Below are 26,237 nucleotides of genomic sequence, written 5' to 3'. Positions count from 1 at the left end.
TTACCGTAAAGAATACACGTCAAGTTGCAGACAGGCACGACACACACACACCTTAATGCACACACGGCTGCAAACTCCAGCGTCTCAGGCCAGAAAGCAATGTCGCATGATATGCAGTCAGCTATCTGGAGGAGGTGGGGAAGGGATAGTAGTGTACAGGTGGGGGATGAGAGACGACACTGTCTTGTGGAGTTTGCTGCTTGCGTCCCACGTTATCTCGCATTCCGGCCCAAGATGCTGGAGTTGGCGGCCATGTGTGTGTGAGGTGTGCTTGTTTTTTTGTGTGTCTGTGGTCGCGCACACGTGTGCACACACACTGTGAATGTTGTATGTGTGTCCTCGCTTTACTGACGAAGGCAGTGGCCGAAAGCTATATGTGGGTGTCTTTTAATTGTGCCTGTCTGCAACTTGACGTGTCTTCTTTATGGTAAGTAGCAATCTGTCCTTTACTACGTACTTATCTTTAGTAGAAACCTGTGTCCATAAGATGGACGATATACATTACGATCACAGAACACAGTGATAACTGTTATTGTAATGTAGAATTCTGTAATGTAACATCGTGACAGTTTTTGTCTTGTACTGAATGTCAGCCAACTGTCGCTTTCATGTAACTATGAACTTTGGTACACAACTCTGGCTGATGACACTAGCTTGCTGCCAGATCTGAACTACAGTGATGCCAGAGTAGGCTGTCAGAGAGTGGACCGAGTTGTGCAGACTTGCAGCAGCAGTCAGTCAGTACTTTGTCTGACTTGGAAGAATGAACTGTTTCCATAGTGGCACATGAGATGCAACAGGGTACAGTAATGATGACCATGTAATAATTCTGCCGACAATTTCCCATCATGCAGCAAGGAGTGATGGAAAGAAAGAAAACTTTTAGATTTGCTCCCTTGTGTAGAAGGGAAAGAGTTTCTCCATGTAACTTTTGAACATTCAAGCATGTCAATCAGCTTTGTCATTAGACCGAGGGTGAAATGCCATTGTCGGTACCAAACTCTTGAAAACTGGCTCATGTGATTGTCAGATACAAGGAACTTGAGAAGACCTTTGAGGCAAAAGGGAGGGTAGGGGGGGGGGGGGGGGGGGGGGGAGAGAGGGAGCCACTACTGTACTAGCAGTAGAGGTTGGAGAGGTGAGCCAAAATGGAGTGTAATTTATTTATATTGGTTTTACTCCCCCTCATAGTAAAATCAGGATAACCATGCTTCTGCACATGTTAGTGGACTACTTTTCCTTTGCAGTGTCTTTGGTGCTAGAGGCTGGAAGAAACCTGGAATAATCTCTGATTTTATGTATTGACCAACAATATTTCTTCTTTCAGCACCAATCTGTATAAGCTTCTTTACATAATTAGCTAATTGCCATCAGATATGTATATTACAATCATATCACTAATTGTTGCAAGAGATATCTTGTACAATGAGAATACTTTTTGACAAGCAAAATAACCAAGAATGTAAGATAGAATGATGGTTATAAATCTTATTGTGTTTTTAACCTCTATTCCTCTCTCCAGTTTGATGATTTGCTCTACAGAGTGCATGTATGTGATTAACCTTATTTTAACCTCTATTAATTTCAGTGTTTCTTTTATAAGTTTTACTTATTTTTATTTAGCACTTATTGTTAATTATTTGTGTAAAATCTCAACTTTACTTTAGAAATTATGATAAGATGAATCATTCGCCTTATATATTTAAACAGTTAATCGGTACCATTTCCACGTGTTAAGCAATTGTTCCATCAATAACATTGTAGTATACGAGAGAACACACATGAGACACTAGATCGCGTGTTAAAAAAATCTTCTTTTTAGTTTTGTACCGCATATAGAATTATCTGTGTTCCATTTTTATGTTTAATGAGTTAATCACTGACGTATTGCATAAGCCATGTCTACTTCTTTTAAACGAGGCTTGCTCTATTGTATCTGGGAAGATACGTGCTCTGAGAGAGTCATAAGCCCATTTTATCACTAGCAAAGTGCGGACACTTGCTTTTGATGTTCATGCAGACATGGACACATCTCTTTCACTATAAAGGTAATTCTCCCAATACTGCACTAGTTCCGAGAACTCTTCCCAAGTGGGAAACGAAATTCACTGCCCTTCCTTATTCCAGTAAGAACTTGTTAGAGTCCTTCTTCCATAGGATGGTACTTCTCAACCATTTACAATCCTTAAAGTGCTCTAGCTGGAGTCATGAATGATAGAAGTTGAGTTTAGGCATGTTCTGTGCACCTATGTCCTGCATTCTATGACAACCAATAAGCATTCAGTACTGTTCTCAGCACTCTGCTGGGAATGTCGTAGCCAATGTGAGCATTAAACATGACTGTAGTGAGTTGTTTAGTGAAAGTTTAATCCATTTGTTGTGAGCTGTCATGGCTGATGGTGGCAGTAAGTGACAAATTCTGCACTAGTAAGCAAGAGACGTAATTTTCAGTATACACATCATTATTCAAATGCAAAATAATTTTGTGGCCTTAGTGTGCCACTAAGGTGACTGTCCACCACCACAATTTAAGAGCAACAATATGAAATCTTCTCCACATAGTTTCTCTCTCTCTCTCTCTCTCTCTCTCTCTCTGCCTCTCCCTCGCTCTCCATAATTTTCCCCATGTTGTTGTTGTGGTTGTGGTTTTCAGTCCTGAGACTGGCTTGATGCAGCTCTCCATGCTTTTCTATCCTGTGCAAGCTTCTTCATCTCCCAGTATCTACTGCAGGCTACATCCTTCTGAATGTGCATAGTGTATTCATCTCTTGGTCTCCCTCTATGGATTTTACCCTCCCACGCTGCCCTCCAGTACTAAATTTGTGATCCCTTGATGCCTCAGAACATGTCCTACCATTATATAATCTATCTAAAACCTTCTAGTATCTCCAGGGTTCTTCCTTGTGTACAACCTTCTTTCATGATTCTTGAACCAAGTGTTAGCTATGGTTAAGTTATGCTCTGTGCAAAATTCTACCAGGCAGCTTCCTCTTTCATTTCTTAGCCGTAATCCATATTCACCTACTAGTATCCTTCTCTTCCTTTTCCTACTGTTGAATTCCAGTCACCCATGACTATTAAATTTTTGTCTCCCTTCACTACCTGAATAATTTCTCTTATCTCATCATACATTTCATCAATTTCTTCATCATCTGCAGAGCCAGTTGACATATAAACTTGTACTACTGTATAAGCTTGGGCTTCATGTCTATCTTGGCCACAATAATGCATTCACTATGCTGCTTGTAGTAGCATACCTGCAATCGTATTTTTTTATTCATTGTTAAACCTACTCCTGCATTACCCCTATTTGATTTTGTATTTATAACCCTGTATTCACCCGACCAAAAGTCTTTTTCCTCCTGCCACCGAACTTCACTAATTCCCACCATATCCAGCTTTAACCTATCCATTCCCCTTTTTAAATTTTCTAACCTACCTGCCCGATTAAGGGATCTGACATTCCTCACTCCGATCTGTAGAACATCAGTTTTCTTTCTCCTGATAACAACATCCTCTTGAGTAGTCCCCGTCCGGATATCTGAATGGGGGCCTATTTTACCTCCAGAATATTTTACCCAAGAGGATGTCATCATCATTTAATCATACAGTAAAGCTGCATGCCCTCGGGAAAAATTACGGCTGTAGTTTCCCCTTGCTTTCAGCCATTCACAGTACCACAACGGGATGGCCGTTTTGGTTAGCGTTACAAGGCCGTATCAGTCAATCATCCAGACTGTTGCCCCTGCAACTACTGAAAAGGCTGTTGCCCCTCTTCAGGAACCACACATTTGTCTGGCCTCTTAACAGATATCTCTCCGTCGTGGTAGCACCTACGGTATGGCTATCTGTATCGTTGAAGCACGCAAGCCTCCCCACCAATGGCAAGGTCCATGGTTCATGTAAAGTTAAAAATTATGTGATTTGATGCCACAACATACATATATTAAATCCAAACCTCACCATAGTGTTAAACTAACAGCTACAAGACACATCAGGCTACAATTGTTGAAGATACAAATCTTCTTATTTCTTTTCATGGACCTTGTCTTGTAATTTCTGAAATTCAGACTATAGAAAAAAGATACTTTAACATGAATGAGTAACTGCCATTATTTCCAATTTGCTTCTATTCTTCTTTGCCAATTTACATATTGCTAATTCAGATGACAAAACTGTTCACTGACTTGTAGAGCAGCTGCATGCACTCCACTACTTTGTTCAGAGGAACAAGAGGTAGTTCTTTATCCCCCCCTCCCCCCCCTCCCCCCCCCCTCCCCCCCTCCTCTCTCTCTCTCTGTAAACCAAAATAATTTCTCACAGAACACAGAAATTCATGTGACTGACAGTATACAGAGTATCCCAAAATATTGGACTTGCGACTTACACAGGGTGTCCATAATAATAATAATAATAATAATAATAATAATAATAATCAGCATACTTTAGTGACACCTTCTTTACAGCAAAACAAGGAAAAAAGTCTAGTAAACAGGGACACTAAAGTGCATAACTTAAGACATATGAGCAGTTGTTCATCTTCAATAGTATGACACACATCTCTTCCACTCTTTACTTTTCATATTTTGGGAAGAGGTAGTAGGGACCAAAACAAGCAAAAAATATGTAGTATACATAGGCTGTAAAATGCATACCTTAGCAGGTATGTATTTCACATTACCGAAGATGAGCAAGTGCTCATAGCTCTTACAGTTCGCATTTTAGACTCCATATTTTACAAGGCATTTTTTCGTTTTTTTGGTCAACACTTCTTCCTCCCAAAATATGGAAAGTAAAAACCTTGACTTAGTGGAGATCTGCTTCATAGTAGTGAAAATGAACAGACGTTCATACCTCATTAATTATACATTTTAGAGCCCGTGTTTACTAGGCTTTTTTACTTAGTCCTGTAGAAGGAACGTGTTCCTAAAGTTTTTGGCACCCTGTGTAAGCCACAAGAAGTCCAACATTTTGGAGAGGAGTGAAACCTGAGTGCGCCCCTCTTTCAGCTACTTTCACCACACATTGTATGGAATGCAAAATTAAACATTACATGAATCTCTTACCACAATGACTTACTGAGAACTGGCGGGCACAATGTTTTACCCAGAAGAAGTGACAGCACAGAAGCTGACAGTGCCAGACTCTTGTTGGTGGATTTGTGGCGGGAGTAGTTCAGCTCGCTAGCTGTAAAATGGAAACTGCTTTAAATGAGACTGTAGTGACTTGATTCTTTTTAATTTCTAATTCATCAGAGTATCTGAAGTGTGGCATTTACCTGGATTTTTATTTTTGTTTGTTTGTACTTTGCAGAACATTGATGATGATAGTGAAGCAGAGAAGCTTTCACCTTTACTTGAAGTGGCAGGTGTTGTAAGTCCACCAGCTACTGTTTCAATAATTGGAAATAATTTGGATGATGAAGATGAAGAAGAAGAAGATGAGGAGGAAGAAGAGGAAGTCATTCATGTTGACAGTCTGCGAACTAAGGATGATCTAGCTACAACGAATGACATGCCAACAAGTAACTATTTTGAGATAATGTCAATTATCACACCTTTCAAGTAATTTAAGAAAGAAATAAGTTGATTTGTGTTGTGATAGTTCTTAGTTGATTTTGTTTAATATTAAAAAGCGTTTAATGTGTGTGTGTGTGTGTGTGTGTGTGTGTGTGTGTGTGTGTGTGTGTGTGTTCAGTGAGTCAATTATTCATTAATTCTAATTTGGTCTGTCTTTTATTCTTCCTGAGGTGATGGATACCCTGTTAACAAAATCTAATGTCATAATACTTGTCTTAGCTTGCTGGCTCGCAGCAGCTCAGAGATGGCTGTTGCGTGCGCGCGCGCGTGTGTGTGTGTGTGTGTGTGTGTGTGTGTGTGTGTGTGTGTGTGTGTGTGTTTCCTTTACTGAAGATGGTTTCATGGCCAAAAGCTAAATGCATATCAGTCTCTTCATTGTTCCTGTCTGCAACTCAATGTATCATCTTTATGGCGAGTAATGATCTATCTTTTTCCTTATATTGTTACTGATCATATATACAGTATAGCCCCGCTTTTACGTTCCCAGACTTAACGTTTTCCCGCGGTTTACGACATTTTTTATCGCTCCTGTCCAATTTCCTGTCCACAGTGTTAGTTTGAACTCAAATTTGCATCAACATATTTATCATTTTCTCGAGATTACCGCGTTACAAAAAAATATTAGTCGAGAAAAAAAAAATTATTCTGGCATGTTGTCCATCCAGTAGTGTTTATAGTATTACATGGTTATGTTTCTTGACTCCAGGGCACTCTACTCAACGGATTTGAACCAGTAAATGTGTGAAAGTTACAACAATTTGTGCTGTATCTCCCACTACTGCCAAGCACTACTTGGTGTGATGGCTGATGGGGTAACTGGGCTCATTCGAATAAATATATCCTCACCATTCACATCATTTCCAAACATTCCACTGCGCAAATTCAGTTTCATGATTGTAGTGAACATTGTGACACCTTTGTTGAACCATATTTATTGTGTTTCGATGTTTGGCCTCTTGTAGTGCTAGTTAACACCGTCATTCGCTTTGCATTGCTCAAATGTTTTTAGTTTAAACACAACACTGGTTACGTTTTTTCCATGCTGAACAAAATGTGTTTCAAGAATTTATTCTCATTGTCAATTTTCTACGTAACTGGGGAGGCACAATACCTGATGGCTGATAATCTCAAAAACACAATTACAGTGCATGAGAGGCAGAATAACATGTACTCAAGTACCACACAAAATATTTATGTACATATTATCACATGACAATGAGAAAAAAATTTGAAACGTGTCATTAAACATTAAAAAAATACGTAACTATTGCAGTATTTCATTATTTAAATAATGAATGACAGCTGCAGGCTTTCCAAAGCTGTCAATTATGACGTTTGAAATTAAGTCAGACGTTTCTAATTCCCAGACAGTTACCAATTCCATGTGCATCAATGGTTTTCATTAGATGATAAACATTTAGTAGATAATTAAAAAATCTCTGACAAGACTTTTGATGCCTTTTATGTACATATATCATACACAAAGTGCGAAAATGTGAAGGGTAATCCTATACATAGTGTAAAAGTGGGATTTCACTGTATCTTGCTACTTGTTTTTGTTGTTCTTTGTACTTTGATAATCATTGGTGCCACAACTCCATCATGGTCACTTGTATTAGTTTGCACACAGACATCCTCAAAGAGGCCGTGTCTACTTGTTGTTCCGAACTACATGTTGAAGGTAGTTTTGGGAGAAGACATTTAGTAATATTTCGGAGGATGCCGTGTCGTGGTCTCCACTAACAAAACTGTAATTTTTACAATTGGTTTTTGGATGATTGAAGTCCCCACCAGTGATTGCAGTATAATTGGGGAATTTATGTTCAAAAGAACTGATGTTTCCTCTGAAGTTTTCAGTTACATCAGGAGGTGATTTTGGTGGTCGATATAAGGATCCAATTACCATTTATGCCCACCTGTAACATTGGGTCTTGCCCACACAATCTCACATGGAGCTTCAATTTCTGTCTCAGTGGATCTGAGTTTCTTGTCTACTGTGACAAATGCACCATGTCCATTTCCTGCTAGCCATCCTTTTCGTAAACACTTAAATTTTCTCTAAAAATCTCACTGTTATCAGTTTCAGTTTTAACCATCTTTCTGTACCTAGCTTATGTGAGCGTCACTGCTTTTCAGAGTGCTTCAAACTCTGTCACTTTGTTGTGAATTCTCCAGCAGTTAAGTACTAGGATTTTAATACTCTTGCCTCTAGGAGTCATTTTCTTGGACCTTACACTGATACTTCTGGCTTTCCTACAGCTGCCAGATACCTGGGTGGCAGCCTCTGATATGTTGTGTGCAGCTGACCCATTTAGGGAAACTTTACAGCTCTCAGCACTATGGCACAAGTCCAAGAAGTCTCGGTGTTGCTGCTCACGGAACCCTTGAAATCTCTTGTTCAGTCCTTCTACTCGACTCAGAAACACAGGACTACAATCAGTACCGGGGACAATGGTGCAAATTGTGAACTTTGTTGAAACTCCATGTGCAAGGTTTATCAGCTGTCTCTGCCATGCTGAAATGATCCATGTATGACCTCAGTGTCCTGATGACAATCATAATTTGTTCCAGTGTTCATCATAACCAGCAGTGCTGCACCATGTTCCCTCAGTGGCTGCTGAAATAGCTTGTTCAGCATGAATGAGGCCCTCCAAGCATACACCCGTTGTCCCTTCCTGTCCCTTGCTGCCTTTGCACTAAGGTACTATGATTAATTGTTTGTTTGAGCTGCCAACAATTAGTAGGTCCCTATTCTTTTGCGTTTCCTTCCTCTTGGCATGAGACTAAGCAGGTTTCCCCAAAACACGTGAAGTGATCTCTCTCGCTCAGTTTCCATTTCAGTGAAAGACATCACCTTGAAATTGTTGCTTTTTGGGGGATCCATGTAACAACCTGAGTCCTCCCTGGTGCTTGTCTAACCTGTACAGGACGACAAGATTTACCATTGACATGCCACTTGCAGTCAAGTGGATGAGTAATGACAGGTCCCATACTTCCCCCAGGGGAGACAGAATCCACAAAAGAGAATAATCTTTGGTATTACAGGTACATGATTCTCAGGAGCTCTTCCAACACAGCGATTCGCAGCAGCTACCAATAGTTTGACAGTATTCAGGGCAACTTCCAGCTGCTTATGAATATCAGCTGACTAACCCCATGTTCAAGAACAGCATTCACATTGTGGCAGCATTGTGACTGCTGCAGTGTTTTAAAGGGCAGTGAACATTAAACTAAGCCTGCTGACTATGTTTTAATCAGTTGAGCTAAAAAATTAAATAATTAATGAAAAATCTCATATAAAGATGTGAAACAAATACTAACAAAGAGATAGAGGGGCTGGCCAGTACTTACCTCAGCTCAGTACAGCCGATAGATACACAAAAAACAACCGAAAATTTAAGTTCCTAGCTTTTGGAATAAATGTTCCTTCATCAGGGAGGAGAGAGGGGAAAGAAAGGGAAGAAGGGAAAGTGGATTTAGTTACTCACAACCCAGGTTATGAAGCAACAGGGAAAAGAAAACAGGGAGGGTTGCAAGGATGGAGGCATGGTTGTCAGAGGGAAGCCAAAGATATTCTACTGTAGGTACTGTGCCAGCTTCAAACCAAAGAGGATGCATACAGAAGTAAAGAGGTATATAGTATAAAGATGTAGGATGAAAAGATGCATGAATGGCTAAAGAGGTAAGGGAAAGAGGAGAAGACTGAAGAGTAAATGGGAGTGAGGTTGTTTAACGTAGGTTCAACCTACAGTAGAATATCTTTGGCTTCCCTCTGACAACCATGCCTCCATCCTTGCTACCCTCCATGTTTTCCTTCCCCTGTTGCTTCATAACCTGGGTTGTGAGTAACTTAATCCACTTTCCCTTCTTCCCTTTCTTTCCCCTCTCTCCTCACTGATGAAGGAACAATTATACCAAAATCTAGGAACTTAAATTTTCGGTTGTTTTTTGTGTACCTATCGGCTGTACTGAGCTGAGGTAAGTACTGGCCAGCCCCTCTATCTCTTGTTAGCATGAGCTAAAAAATTACTAATTCCTCATAAGAATTGAAGCAAAAAAACACAAAACAAGATTTCTATTAAGACAGCAGAAAAACGTATGGTAAAAATTACTGGTTTCCTAAAACTTTCTGAAGTTAACTTGAAAATTTATGATAAATATAGATAGTACATGCTCCTCTTGAAAAGGAAAGTTAATGTAATGCAATATGCTCATTACAATATATGATACAGTAACTAAACCACAAATGTTCAAATGGTTGAAATGACTCTGAGCACTATGGGACTTCACATCTATGGTCATCAGTCCCCTAGAACTTAGACTACTTAAACCTAACTAACCTAAGGACAACACACAACACCCAGCCATCACGAGGCAGAGAAAATCCCCGACCCTGCTGGGAATCGAACCCGGGAACTAAACCACAAAAGTCAGTTTAATACTACAGATTAGTTTATGCTCAGGACAATGATAACCTGTGAAAATTCTCAAAAGTATTTGTGTATTTTCATTCATATATGCCAAAATTCATGATGATCTATTCATTGGCAGTAATTATCATTTACAGATGCTGATTTGCTATGAAATAAATTATTTACAACTTCTGTAACTTAAAAAAAATATGAAAATTTTCAAAAATATAGTTTTGAGTCCAAAAATTCTCAGAAGTAACCTATTTGTCATGTAGTTATAGAATGAAATTAGCAAATGATTGTTTTTAATGAGAGTAGGCCTACTGTTTTCAAAAATTGTAAAAGAACAAAAATAAGTTTTAGCCTACAGTTGACAATAACAGTACGAGTTTATCACAGTACTCACAAATGTTTGAAATATCACAGTTTATCACTGTACAAACAACTACTGATACAAATAATGAAAGATTATGTAGAAGTGACACAAACAATAAAATATGTAAATTTAGAATTTCTAATCAGTACACAAATCTGGCACACATGATCTCATACAAAGGAAAATTCCAAAGTTGGTTTTTACATGTAAATAAAAAGGCAAATTGCACGAATTTTTTACTTACAGTTAACTGATTCTGTGACAACTTATACACAGACGTGCCAGAGGTGAACACTTGGGTGTCATTTTACCTCAGTCAAAATTATGAAAATGTGCAGAACCAACAAAGCACATATTTTGCCTTTAGCAGCTAGTAGTGCAAAATGCTGGTTAACTTAGGGTGTACGCTGATTTGTAGCAGCGAAGAAAAAAAATGATATTATAGGAAGTTCATGACATAAGTTTCCCTTTAAATTTATTGAAAAATAAATGTCACTGTGGCAAAGTGTCCATCATACATTGTTCATTACACAAGAACAATTTATGTTACTAACGTTTCTTTGAATAACAATAATGGAACTTCCTTAATAGAGCAATATGTAAAATAAGGGTTTGTCAACCTCTGACCTATAGTGGAGCGATGGCTGAGACATGTAACAGGAAATAGTATTCACCCAAGCTTTCAAGCTCTTGCTCTTTTCCTGGAAAACACACACAACAACACACATGCCCAAAAGTACACTGATACTTGTCAATACTTGGTTATTGAAGGCAGTTGCCTGAGCTGACATAAGAGGGGAGAGGGTAGGGAATGCCATAAGAAGGGGTAGTGAGAAAGATGCAGGTGTTTGCAGAGATGACTTTGTGGCAATGCAACATGACAAAAGGAGTTCAGAGGGTGGAGTGAAAAAAGTTAAAGAAAGAGGAAGAGAAGAGGGGGAAAGGGGTGGGGAGGTGAAGAAAGTGAAAGTGTACTCCTTTCATCTTGTTGTTCAACTGCAGACTTATCTATGCAAAGACCTGCCTTTTTCCCGTTACCCTTTCTTTTGTCCTTACCTACCCCCCACCACCATCAACTCGGGCAATTGCTTTCAGTAATCGAAAATCAATCCTCAGTCTCACTGTGACCATGAGAGTGCGCATTTGGCTGTCTGTGTGGTTGTATGTGTGAATGTGTGTACTGTTGCTAGAGAAAAAGCAAAATCTCAAAAGCCAGTGTGAATGCTGTTTCCTGTTACATGTGTCTATACTGCTCATATCAGTCTGCTATAGGTAGGTGGTCACCTCACTGTAAAAATTATAAATCATAATATAATAAACAAATTTGTATGCAGATGCTCCACATTAAATAAAGAAAAGTGGTTACATGTGTGAATGCGTGTACTTTTGATTGAGAAAGGGCAAGAGATTGAAAGCAAGTGTGAGTGCTGTTTCCAGTTATGTGTGTCTATGCTCCATGCATCAATCTGCTATGGTTGAGTAGTAATCTTTCCCTTATTTTAAGTAATGTTCCTGTGGTGACTATCACTCTAGAAATTATAAATCATAATGTAATTAATAAATTTGTAGACACCTGCTGCATATTAAAGAAATAAAAAAATATTTTACTGCTTTATCATCTATTTTGTAACAAATTTAATGAATACACTTCCCAAAAATAGAAGTAGGGTGGAAGTAAAGAAAAAGAGGAAAGAAAATGAGACGTTAGACTCTAATCTTCCTGCTTGCCTTCCTTCCTTTCTTCTTTTTTCCTTTTCACTTCTATAAGTTTGCCCTCCTCTACTGCACCTATCACAGGTAGTGTTGTAAACTTTGGTTTGCTCAATATTCTAAAAGCCAGTTACACAAACAGCTGCCATTCTGTATCATCTTGAACCCTTTGTCATAGTTCTTGTTTCATCACTGGGATCTGTTTCTCCTGTATTTTCCATCTATTTATTTTCACATTTAATTCTCCTGTCAACACAAACATCACTTACATTTCTTTTTAACCTTCTGCCCTTTCCTCCCAACCTTACAAATTTGAGTCCTTTTTGTATATAATATTTAGATTATCAGTTCGTTTGAAATTAATTCCATTGCTGGTTTTTCATATTCGTTTCCTCTTTCACGACCAGTGTCATATCATTCTCAGAAGACTCACCTTCATCCTATCAAAACTCTAGTCTCATACACTCTTCCCAAACTCCTGCCTGCCACTTTTTATCGCTCCTAATGGAATTACCATAAAATTTGGGAATGAAAAGTTGTAGTAAAATGTAAGTAATTTGGGAATAAATATAACAATTCACTGAATATATTAGAAATATTGAGTAATCTAGAGAACTGAAAACTGGTGGACAAATTCTTTTTTTAAGTTAGCATACGCACACGAGCACAGGTGTCTTGGCCCCCCCCCCCCCCCCCCCCCCCAACCAACACACACACAACTTCTTGCCATCTAAATACACTTTCAGCTGGTAAAATGTTTCTCTCTCTCTCTCTCTCTCTCTCTCTCTCTCTCTCTCTCTCTCTCTGTGTGTGTGTGTGTGTGTGTGTGTGTGTGTGTGTGTGTGTGTGTGTGTGTGTGTGTGTACTGTAGCTTGAAAATGATTCATCTGAGAGATAGCAGAGTTTTCAGTAATATTTGTGTGTGTATCAAAAATTCATTGCCTTTACTATTCAGTGAGTTGTCACTTTAAAAGTATACAGTTTACCATAAAAATTTGTAGTCACTGGATGCTACCCATTCTTTAACAAAGATTTTGACTTTTTTGATTCCATCAGTCCATATCCCTAACTACTTTAGTATTACATAATGACCCAATTTTTTGTCCAGGTCTTAATTAACTCCTTATTTCTTTAGCAGAATTCTTTCCCCGTGGTATTAAGTTCCTGCATCACATCTCTGAGAGAGAGAGATCCTTGTTCTCCAGCAGCTGAAATAACATTCTTAATGCCATATGAGGGAACACTATGAGCGTAGTTATTTCTTACTCTTCCCTGAGGGGACAACTATGGATAAAAAGATGCATAACTCTATCCATCATCCCACAATCTCCTGATTTCTATTTTACTGCTCTCTTCTGCCTCTCACATCCCCAGAAACTTTCTTCACCCTCCATAAGATGCATTATTACTGAAAACTGTCATCAGATTCTCTCAACACTGGTGTTGACACATGCCAAAAAGAACCTAATTACTGAAGAAGACACTAGATCGCGTGTTGGCTAGACTTGTTAAGAATGTGCTTTCTGTTGTTCTTTGCCTTCAGTGCAACTATTTCTTCATTATTCATCCTACAGAGCATAGTCAACAATAACACACATTAAACAATATCTCAAACAGTTCTGACCTTCTTCCATCACCATCACTGGTACCCCCCCCCCCCCCCCCCCCCCCCCCCTCCCTCTCCCTCACGCTCTCTCTCTCTCTCTCTCTCTCTCTCTCTCTCTCTCTCTCACACACACACACACACACACACACACACACACACCACACACACACACATTGCACTTATCATCTAGGAATTTCCCACCTCCAACCTGTTATCACCCTCCTTTCTCATATCACTTCCTAGTGATCCCAAGATCACAGTCATTGAATTCACAGCAATCTTTCCACATACTGGACTTCACTAACATCACACCATCATTAACCATAGTGATTATGTGACCAGTGGTCTCCACTAGCTTTCCAGAAATCTCTGTTTCAAATATTACCATTATGATCCTGTCCTAAAAATTGAGCAAAACTCTGTAGCTTCTCAGAATGTTGTTTTCGTCCCTTGACCCTGTCTCCATCCTAACATCAGCAACACCTCTCCCACCCCATCCAACAGCCATTTACCTGCTGCCCCAGCCCCAACTTCACTGTTTCCCTACTGATCCACCTTATGTATGATTTGTGTGTGTGTGTGTGTGTGTGTGTGTGTGTGTGTGTGTGTGTGTGGAAGACTACATCAGGTAACACTGTCATTACTGTTTTTTCTGTTCCATTCACAAATAGTGCATGACAAGAATGAATGTTAGTAAAACTCTAGGTGTGAACTTGGATTTCTACAATTTTCCCATAATGGTCACACCACAAAATGTATACAGGAGAAAATAATATGTCACCTGACTGTTTCTGGAACATAACCCTCCTGGGGTTTTAAAGGATATCTCTTCATGATGTACAACACCTCTCTTGAAGCATCATTAATGGGCTATGAGGAACAACTTTGTGTCAATCTCACACTTCACTAATTTCCATTATTAAATGTGGCAAGTGATACTTAATGAGGATTTTATATTACTATCTCTATCATTTATGAATTACATTTCATGTAGTTGTTCTAGGGAATCTCAGTCTGGTATTTGCTTTTTCTACAATAACTTAAGATGACTCTGTATCCATTCTCCAAAATATTTTGTGAGGTTGATACTGTTTTCTGTGCTTAATCAAGAAACATGTATCAAGAAGTGATTGGTCTTTCCATGTATTTATGATTTTTAAAGTGGGAGTTTATGTGGCCATTCAATAGAGCAGTCCCAGATTAGTTTAATCTGATATTCATTTTACTGATATGTATTGAAGGGAAAGTAAAATTGGAAGAATAACCAGTAGTCTAGCAGCAAAAGCACTGTTCTGGCCCATGCTGACTTCTGCAGTCAAGCTTGCAGCCCTACTGAATTGCTGCTGGAGCACTGGTTATTCTTCATGTTTTACTGTCCCTGTTAATACATACCGATGAAATGAATTTCAGACTAGATTAATTTGGAAGTTTTCTATCAAATAGGCATTTAAAATTCTAATTTAAAAATTATTTTGTTTGTAATGGGAAACAAAATGACACTATCTGTTGACTCTGGGCATCACATGAAGAGGTGATGAGCAATATTTATTTGAGCTGACTCCAACTACAAAATGCAAAACCAAAATTGTAAATATCTGCTGAAATACTTGAGAATATGTGCTTGATGACTCGCAGGAGAGACATCCAGTATATATCATGAACAATAACAACACTGTTTCTCTCATTTGCTATAGTCTCGATTTATATCTTTATTCTGCACTGTTAAGAAAATGTTGACCATTGTCTCAAAGAAATTGTCCGCAGTCACCCTTCTGAAATCTAAGACATTAATCACTTCCTGTACTGTCTTTCCAATTTTTTTGTCCCGTTGCCACCAGATTCCTTGCTTGCCAGTGTAAATTCTATGTCTCTGTACAGCCATGCTCCTACTCCCGTGAAATTGCTACCATGGGATATTATGTGGACCATTGTCCTCTAGGCACCAAAACTACCACCTCCCCCCTAATGCTTTTGAATAGCAACACATTGACTCATAAGCATGTCACCTTTGAAAGCCAAATCATCAAACAAATCCTTGGAGCAATGTTTGTTATCCTACTCAGATACCTACACTTATCGTCCAAAGCAGTGTTATTTGGTTCCATAAAGCTGCTGGAATTCAAATCTAACCAAACTTCGTCTTCTTCTCATATTTTGGCAGTAAATTGTTCAGCCATCTTTGGAGCTAGCTGTAAAGTCTGATGGTAAAATACTCCCATTTACCTTATATACTGGAGTGTGAGCCAATCATGCATATGTACAGGGAAAATCATAGTGGAAGAAATGGCACGAGGGCTACAGATACATGCTACAAAGGTACCCTCTGTGTAGGATGTTGTGTCGCAAATTCTGGTCAGCAGAGGGGCAGCACCATTCCTGTGACAGGTAACTGTTCACAGTGTTGAATTCCACACTTTATTGTGGTTGAACCCATCACCTCCATTAATTGAATTAACCATAAAATGATTTCCATTGGCTTCCTTGATTCCCAGAAGATCGTTATGTGGATGATCCTTATCGACAACCTGGATGGGAGTCCTGTCCCGTAACATTTGTCTGCTACCCCCTATTTCATTCTGGTAACAGTTAAAGATATACTAGTATGGGAGCAGCTGCACCTTATTCTGATTGTGCTGCAATTACTGTGCAACTTTCTATGTGGACATGATGACTAACCGACTCTCTACCCACATGTATGAGCGTCACCCAGCCTTTAAACCACAAAATCAACCATCTAGTTTCTGAATCAGCTGAACACCATACCACCAATACTTTTAAGAGTTGCCACGGTATCCATGCTATTTGGATTCCTCCATCACCCCCTTCCTCACATGTGAACACTTTGTACTCCCACTTCCCTGGAATCTCCCTCCCTCCCTCGCTCCCTCCCTCGCTCCCTCCCTCCCTCGCTCCCTCCCTCCCTCCCTCCCTCATCTCTTCTCCTCCATCCCCTTCCACTCTCATGTGAATAACCTTTATTTAAATCAACTGATAGTGAGTGGTTGTCTGTCCTTTCTCTTTTTCATAAATGTATATATTACAGTTTCTGGAGCTGAAGTATAAGGAGTAATCAAAAAAGTTCCAGTTTGAGGGCACTGCTGTAGGATATGTGTGTGTGGTAAATGGAGAACTGTGAACTTTGGTGACATTATTACCAAATGTGCTCAAAACAGGGCCAACATTGTGTTTTCTTGTTTGGTCTGCCAAAGAACAAACACCAGTAGATATCCATCAGAGAATGAAGAATGCATGTGGAACAGCATGTGTCCAAAACCACCATTGTGGAATGGCGTGCCATGTTCTATGCTGGTCGCGATTTGACAGAAAACAGTCACCTGTCACAAATGTCGTAACACAGAAGTTACACCAACGCAAGAGGGAGACACTTGTGTGCCGTCCTATAGTTCTGGTCTTTACCCATGTGGTTAGCATGCATTCAGGCCCCTAAAAAAGACCTTGGTAGGTCAGTGATTCCTGACAGACGAGGAAGTACAGCAGGCTGTTACAGACTTCTACACGCAACAAGACGCGGTGTTTTACCAAATTGGTATCTTCAACAAGGTTTGTTGGTGGGATGTTTGCTTCAGTGTTCACAGTGATTGTGTCTGGTTGATCATATGGATTCTGGACTGTAAGGCCTTCAAACAGAAATTTTTTGATTGCCTCTTATAATTAAGACATTCTTAAAACTTAAATTGCTGGCTTCTGTATCTTTAATTGTGGTTTCAGGTGTGGGAGTTTGAAACTTCTTATGTCGCTGATAGAAATATCTTCTGTAATTCTCTCAGATTCCTTGAACTTCAATTTACCTGAGTCATCATTTTTGATATATGCATAGGATGTACACACAATAGTTTGTTTCAGTAAATAGTACAGTCTTGCAGTACTGTGACTATATTCGCATGAGTTTCTCCAGATAAATTGTAGTTGTGATAATAACAATCTGGAAATATGATATGTTAGTAGAATGATAACATTCATGACTAGATGTTCTTGTCTCACAGTGACATTTCTTGTTTGTTTGTTCGTATGGTGTAATTTTCTATGTACAGTTATTTTGGCATGGTAGCATAAGTGGAAGTTTATATGTGCAATTCAGTGCTTTATTTAGGAAAGGCATATTAAGCCATTAAAATATTTTTATCCAGGGAAAATTTTTAGGAGGCAGGTGTCTTTAAATGTGGTGAGATGGTGGTAGTCTCTATGTATAAAGCATAAGAACACAGTACTTGTCTGTAATGGAAGTTGATTTTAGTTTTTTGACATAATTGGGCAATCTATGGATTAAAAATTTAATGAGAAATATGATATGTCAAAACACAGCTCTTCCTTTATTGTAAAAAAGTGCTATTTTATCACTAAAATAACAGGTTCTGGAGTATAGCGTGCTGTATAATCCACGCTGTCTAATATCTGAAGCCCATGTAAATTTTCTTTTATTTATATAACTAAAACAGATCCTTTATGGTTGCAAAATTTTCTTGAACAAATAATATAATTGGTCATAGTACTGACCATTTTTCTCAGCAACGACTTTCAAGAAATATATGGTATTGATGAATAAATATATAAATCAACAAAAAAGCTTAAAAATTAATAAGAGGCTGCAGTTGTATGGTTTAGATTTTAGGCAGCAGTTTTTTTTTTCATTTGTTCAAATGCTCTGAATCTGTATTCAACTTGCATACATGTTTAAGGTTTTGTAAGTGATGCTGCTCTGCCCACTGATATGGATGGATGTGTAGTTGCTGGTTCTGGTGGTGGTGGTGGTGAAGATTCAGACTATTACACACCAGAAGACCCAGCAACAACAATACTCAGTCCTTTGCATTCAGAAAAGGTAAGCTATCTTATACAGAGCAACAGTGTTGCTAGAGTGGGAAAGGGGGCAGGGAGATTGAATGTAATTGGTTTCACAGTTCAATGACTTGAATTTACAAATTTAGGTACATGGAATGTAAAACTGGTAACTGTGTAGTACTGTAACAATAATAATGTACCTTGCATAACTGCTAGTTGATTCTGTATTTGCTGTTTTTATGTAATTTTTGTACACATGTATTTCTTTGGGGAATGTAGTAACGATACTTGGTGATTTTGAAAACAGCCTCTTAGACAGGGTTGGTTATCTTTCAGATTCACATAAAAATTTAACTATCACTATTTCGAAGTATAACAGGTTTTGAGGGCCATATAATAATTTGTTGTGCTTTTGTGTTTTTATGGCTGTACACATGGTTTGCCTACCCTGAAGTTGAAGTAACCTTCGTCAGTGATACATATCGCCTCTGTGGTTTACTGGTAGGGATCTAGTGCTACTGATACAGACATTCTGGCTTACATTCCTGATAATCACTTTTGCTTGTAGTGGAACAGAATACACTGAGCCTTGGGAGCCTAAATAAGAAGCTTAAACGACCTTTGTCTGTAGTGGAACAGAATACACTCAGTCTTTGGACCCAAATGAGAAGCTTAAATAAGTAGCAATTATCTCATTGATCTAGCAGCTATTCACGGTAATTATTTATTCAATCTTTTCAAGGTTACCTTATTATCAGTTTCTCTCTCTCTCTCTCTCTCTCTCTCTCTCTCTCTCTCTCTCACACACACACACACACACACACCAACAAACACATTGTAACATGCCTTTTGTACATGCATGATCTTAATATTTCCCAGTGAATCAGTTATTTGTGTTGCTCGGAGGTGTCCAGCCAGATACAGTTGTTTACATAAATGACTGCACTCAGTTAGACAGCTGAAATTCAGGTTCATTAGTTACACTGAAGGCAAAGCCTCTTTGTTTAAATGCTCTTATCCACTGCTCAGTGGTAATCCTAACAAGAATCAGCACATGAGCAGGCACTGCCATTATACGTGCCCACTGTGCTGGTACATCTGTTGTGGAAGTGTGTGTGTGTGTGTGTGTGTGTGTGTGTGTGTGTGTGTGTGTGTGTGTGTGTGTGAGCACGTTCATGCACACATCCATGAACACACACAACACACACTCATACATATTTGTACACTGTTAAGGGGATGACAGTCTAACTATAGACCCACATTTTGTGTATAACTCATGATTCTACCAGAATATCGTTGGTGCTCTGCAGCTTGGAGAAAAAGTACAAAAATGTCATATTAATGATTATATAGTTGACATAAGCTGCTTTTTGGTGGTAGTTTTTCATTGGCAGTATCTTGTATATACTACTATTTTGTGTATGCCAAAGATGATGTGTCATCGTAAACATATAATAATATGATTAAAGTAAGCGTATTCATGCAATCAGTACAAGGAATTTTTATGAGAATATGTAGTTGTCATTGGCAATTGCTGTACATCAATTGCCATTGGCAACTACATATCCTCATAAAAATGTTTTCTTGATTGCAGGCCTGTTAAAAAAATTCTGGAACTTTGTCCACAAATTTTTGCTGGCATGTACCTTTTACTGATTGTGCATGGTCTCCTTTGAAAAACACCCATCCACAATTGATACATCACTCCCAATGCCATTTTCACTTCCAGAAGCAGTCTTGGTATGGCTCTTGCTGGATCGCATGAAATGCTGTCTGTGAATTTTCTTTTATCTGATCTATCGTTGCAAATCTTTGTCCTTTCAACAGAGTTTTCAAAGAGTATGAAGTGTGAGGTAGCACAATGACTTTGTTTTATGTGCGGTCATCACACACCAACAGGGATGAATTTATGGGTCTGTTCTGAATTGTCTCGCAATGTTTGTGGTCATTTCCTTCTCGCATTTTCGCACAGGCGTCACAACACTTTGCATTAGTACCATTGCTTAACAGTTTGTGCCTGTGGCAAAATTCATGATGATCTAGTCCTTCAAAGTCAAAGAAAACAATCAGCACAGCTTTAACATTTTACCTGATCTGAAAAGCTTTTGTTGGTCTTGGAGAACCCTTCCTGACGCATTGTGAAGATTGAACCTCGGTCTCAACATCATAACCATAGGCTTATGTCTCATCACCAGTTATGATTCTTTTAAGGAACATCTCGCTCTCATTTGCATGACCCAAAAGCCCTTCACAGATTGTGAGGCAAAGGTCTTTTTGGTCTTGACTCATGAGCTATGGGACGAACTTGGCACGCACAATTTCATTGACATTGCTGACATGAGCGTCATCAGTAGACGCCGAAGGGCATCCTGAGGAATGATCATCTTTAACTTCTGTCTGGCCATTCTTAAACTATGTGACCCACTCATGACACTGAATACAGCTTAAGCGTTTATCACTGTAGGCTTCCTGCATCATTTAAAGTGTCTCTGTAAATGTTTTCTTCAGTTTAACGCAAAACGTAACGCAGACGTATTGCTCCTTTAACTCTGCCATCTCGAAATTTGCAAACTGTGTGACACAACATTCTACTTAATACAGCACTGAACAATAACTAACAGACATACAACAATGAAATTTCTGGCACTTACACATTAAACAAAAGCATGTGCAGAGATGCCAACTGCACTTTGCTCTAACGCACCACCGGCGCAAAATTATGAATGTTCCAGAACTCTTTGAACAGGCATATATAAATCATATAATCATATTATTATATGATTATTATGAAAAGTAGTCTTTGGCATATGCTAAAAAGCAGTACATGTAAGATACTGCCGATGATGGGTGAATGCCCGAAATTAATCTGACGAAATATGCTGCCATCAAAAAGCAGCTTGCAAATACATAATTATTAATATGACATATTTTCAAATCCTTCCTACAAGTTATGACAAGTGACTTTTGTATTTGCATGGGCTTTCCAGCGCAAGAAGTTACATCTGCTCTTGCAGTGTAACAGAATGAACTATTCTTACCAATAAATTTTCCAAGGTAAAGATTACAGGTACGTAACTTTTACATAGTAACTGACTTCTGCCATGAGTAACCATAGTTAAACTGATAAGCTAAGTTCAAGCAATTCAAAGCTTAGAATTTAAAGTGAACAACCATTTTGATACAATACTGATTTTGCAATCCCAGTGAACTACTATTGAATTGATACAGTTGGGAAAACTGTCACTTTGTAACTGCTTGATTGAGCCTTTATATTCACCCTTTTATGCATAAAAGCATCATCAGTGGTTTAATGAAAAATTTACAAGTAATCAGTTTTGTAATTAAATGTTAATGGGCATATCCATCGTTAATTTAGTACTTATACAGGAAACTCAGTTTTGCTGCTCCTATTTTTATTCTCTTTCTGTTCTAATCCTGTTTCCACAGAGAAAGTCAACTTAACGTATTCGTATATACATGCCAGTTCTGATTGTTTTTATCTGAGAGGAGGTGCAATGTATTCATCATAATTTGATGTCTTCTGCTGTGGTAGTCCTGTTTTTGAATTATTTTATTAATGGCATGCTGCTGAGTGTCCAAGATTTTTTTTTATGCTTCAACAGTCTGCTATGTATTTTACCTGTCTAAACAGAGTAGGATTGCCTCTGTGTATCTAATCATTGTCTCCTTATTTCTATTGGGTTATAACTGTGTACCTGCAACACACACACACACACACACACACACACACACACACACACAAGCAAAAGCACAAGCACAACTCCCCCACACATGACCACTGTCTCTGACCACAGAGACCAGACATCTGGTCCTCGGTCCGGCCTCAGTGGCCAGAGACGGTGGTCACCTGTGTATGAATTGTGCTTGTGTGTCTGTGTATGTGTTATCTGCTTTAGAAGAAGGCCTTTTGGCTGGAATCTCACATATTTAGGAGTCTTTTTGTTGTTCCGTGACTCAATATCTGCTCTGTATGGTGAGTATCCTTTACAAAAAATTGTCATTATTCCATCCTGGATTTTCCATTGTTTGATTCCACAGATCCAGTTAATATTAATTAAACTGTGTAAATAATCCATGAAAAGGCATTTTTTTTTATTAGACAAAATCTGTATTCTTTTTATTGTTAATTATATGAGTAAAGGCAATAAGCAACAACAAAGTATGTGCAGTGAGTAGCAACATAAAAACAAAGTTGAACACTGTGGCTTGACTTTTGAACATGTGCAGTGCACAAATATAGCACCGCCACACTGTGCACATCAATATCCTCTATGTTCCCATTCTCTCTTCCCTCCACTCTGTTCCTTCTCCTCCTCCTCCTCCTCTCTTCCCCTCCTACTCTCTCCCTATTGCTGTCCCCCCTTCCCCATCTTTCCTCCACCTCTACCACCCCCAACCCCTGCAACACACACATAGGCGAACGAACATGCGTGCGTGCACCAGTGCGCCCCCTCTCCCCCCCCCCCCCACACACACACACACAGAGGGGAGAGGGGGGAGACCTATTTTCAATCAACACTATGAAAAGACTTGTATTAATTGGTATGGGTTGTTGTCTTGTACTGCCTTGATAAACATGGAAGAACTGAAGGACAAGAACAGCAAAGTTGAGGGGGGTGAGGGATAGCAAAGAGAACATAGATGTCTTGCCAGTGGTGCAGGTGTGGGTAGTTGCAGCTGTTTAAAAGTTTAGCTACACTGTTTGGATTTGTGTTTATGTTGATATCTATTTCTCAACATTTTCTCCATATGATGAGGGTTTGTCTTTGTTCAAACCAGTATCTGTATAGTTCTTAGGATTTTCAGTTATTCCATGTATATTGTTAATACTTCTTGTGAGAAGATTTTACAGTGGCAAACTGTAGAGGGAAAGCTATCGTTACTAACCCTATTTAATGTACGATTAGGAAGACATTTGCATGTGAAGAAAACTTTATCTTCATACATAAAAACTAACTTTTTTTACCATACGATAAGATTTATAAAATTGGTGATGTTCTCTTATGGTTTTTCATAGTTGGTGAAATACCTATTTTTACTATATGATAAAATTTGTAAATATTGGTACAGTCCACTGCTGGTTTTTCACAGTTGGTGAAATACATCCATGTTCAGACACAAACAGCCAATCACTTCTACTCATATTATTTAGTATTGCTGTGGACCACCTAACAACCATCATTAAAACTTCTAGGTACACTTATTCAGTGCAGGGTCATCAGACTACTGGCCTGAGACGAACCTGCCAAATGTCAGTTGTTAACAGGGTGAGAAGTATGTGCAGATTTCTGCTTGATTAATGATTATTTTATTCCTCCTAATGTTTGTTTTCCTGTATGTTGATGCACACATGCTTTCCCAGTGAAATATTTCTGTGTGCTCCTCATTTTAATGCTGAACCTCAAAATATGTCCTGAATGTAAACTGATATGTTGCTTACAGCATGGTGTGTGTGTGTATCTTGTTTTTCACAGCTGTGTTTTTGTTTCCTTTTCTGTCACAGACTGATGCAATCCATCCCCAATCATGTCATTCTGGAAAGCTAACACATATACATAGTAATGAATTACAGTTCCTTATTTTTCCTAAAAATGTAGTGGATCCACACTACTCTTTTATTACCAGATGATTTTTTTTTTTTAATTTAATGACTGATATTCAGCTGAAATATGTTATTGTGTAGTTCAAGATGTTGTTTCTTTGGATCAATTTTTGCATTTCGATCTATCAACAGCATAAACTTGTTTCTGTGTTACTTCTTAAAGTTCATGAAATGTAGACACTGGATCCACTACAATATCTTGCACTGTTGCATCATATCCATTCCCTTGGACTTCATTCTGGCTGACATTTGAAAGCATGAGCTACATATATCTGGGTGTGTGTAATATGCTATTTGAAATGTTTGAGTTGTTTTTGGCTAGTTTGTCACTTGTTTGCATATGCATGATTTCATGCTGTGGCGCAAATGAGAAACATTATGAAAGTGAAGAAAACAGTAAGGTGTGAGAAGGGGACAGAAGGGTGCAGACAGAAGGAGAACAAATAAATATGAAAAAGTATCTGTTGTTCTTACTGTCTTGTTGGTGGGGCTAATCTTATTAATGCTGCAGAGCAGTTCAAATACTCATGTGTCTCAACATAATTCAGTGTATCGTAAAATACATTACTTTCATACTAGGATTAAGTATCATGTATAATAATACTCTTTGGAACCATTGTGTTATAAATTTTCTTTGTTATCAGTTTCAAAAACCAAGAGTAGACAAAAATGAAATAATTTTGTGATCTCTCAATTTTTTTGACACACGTAATTAAAGGTGCACTTCCAGGTATTCTGCATTTACATCTGCATGACTACTCTGCAGTTCACATTTAAGTGCTTGTCAGAGGGTTCTTATAATCACTTTAAGACCATTTCTTGACCATATCACTCTCAAACCCCACATGGGGAAAATGAATGTCTAAATCTTTCCATGCAAGCTCTGCTTTCTCTTATTTTATCACTATGGTCATGTCTTCCTGTGTAATATGAGTCAGCAAAATATTTTGGCATTTTTAGGATGAAGTTGGTGAACAAAATTTTGTGCAGATCTCACTGCAGTGAAACTCTCTTGTCATGTCCGTGATGCTCTGTCCCCTATTTCATAATAACGCAAAACAAGCTGCCCTTCTTTGAACTTTTTCAGTGTCTTTCGTCAATTCTATCTGGGAAGAACCACATACTGCACAGCTATATTCCAGAAGTGGATGGACAAATATTGTGTTGGCAGCCTCTTCACTAGATTTGTTGCATCTTCTAACTGTTCTGCCAATAAAAGGCAGTTGTTGATTCCTCTTCCCCTTAACATTTTCTGTGTGATGGTTCCAATAAAAGTTGTTTGTAAGTGTAATCCACAGTTATTTAGGTGCATTGAATACCTTTAAATTTGTGTGATTTACAGGGTAACCAAAATTTAAAAGAATTATTTTTAGTAAGCATGTGGAGGACCTCACACATTTTATTGTTCTAGGCCAATTGCCACTTCTTGCACCATTTAGATATTAGTTTGTTATCATATTGATATTCTGATGAGTTTACTAGGTATTAAATGACAGCATCATCTGCAGACAATCTAAGAGGGCTTCTCGATAATCTCCTAAATTGTTTGAATAGATTAAGAACAGCAGTGGGACTATAAGACTTCCTTGGGGGACCTCGGCCATCACTTCTGTTTCACTCTTACTATGAATTGGGACCTTTCTGAAAGGAAATCATGAATACAGTCGCACAACTGAGGAAATACTCCATAGGAACACAATTTGATCAGAATACGCATGTGAAGAATGGTATCAAAATACTTCTGGAAATCTATAAGTATGGAATCTACTTGAGATTTCATGTTAATTGCACTCATTACTTCTTCCAAGGTTCTCAAGTGTACTGCTGGATCAAATTGTTGAATGTCCACAATATTTTAGCAAATAACTTTTCTGCTTTAGAAGCAGAGCATACACCTGGAAAGCCTCAGATCATATACTCATTACTTTGTGTGAACAAAAAAAGCCAGTTGCGTTTCACAAGAATGATATTTTCTATCTCCATGTTTGCTGTGTGGCAAGATCGTTTACTTCAAGGTATTTCGTAATGTTTAAACACAGTATGTATTCCAACACTCTACTGCAAACCGATGTCAGTGATATGGGTCTATAATTCAATGGACTAATTTTGCTTTCTTTCTTGTCTATCGGTG

General features: G+C 38.5%; 1 protein-coding gene across 5 annotated transcripts in view; it reads left to right on the top strand.

Moving 5' to 3' along the window:
- Positions 1-26,237, top strand: part of LOC126344887 (probable E3 ubiquitin-protein ligase MGRN1) — a 156,767-nt gene that overhangs the window by 64,557 nt on the left and 65,973 nt on the right. For 2 of the 5 annotated variants that reach the window (XM_050002057.1, XM_050002058.1), the window contains exons 11-12: positions 5,314-5,524; positions 18,381-18,523. In XM_050002057.1, the coding sequence (XP_049858014.1) occupies positions 5,314-5,524; positions 18,381-18,523 (354 nt within the window). Of the gene's footprint in view, positions 1-5,313; positions 5,525-18,380; positions 18,524-19,051; positions 19,200-23,698; positions 23,779-26,237 lie in introns of all 5 variants that reach the window. The other 3 variants (XR_007565162.1, XM_050002060.1, XM_050002059.1) reach the window with 3 other exon arrangements.

Source organism: Schistocerca gregaria, chromosome 1 (genome assembly GCF_023897955.1).
Source record: "Schistocerca gregaria isolate iqSchGreg1 chromosome 1, iqSchGreg1.2, whole genome shotgun sequence".
Classification (NCBI taxonomy): Eukaryota; Metazoa; Arthropoda; class Insecta; order Orthoptera; family Acrididae; genus Schistocerca; species Schistocerca gregaria.
The sequence above is the reverse complement of the archived record's forward strand: the minus strand, read 5'-3'. Positions and strand labels throughout refer to the sequence as shown.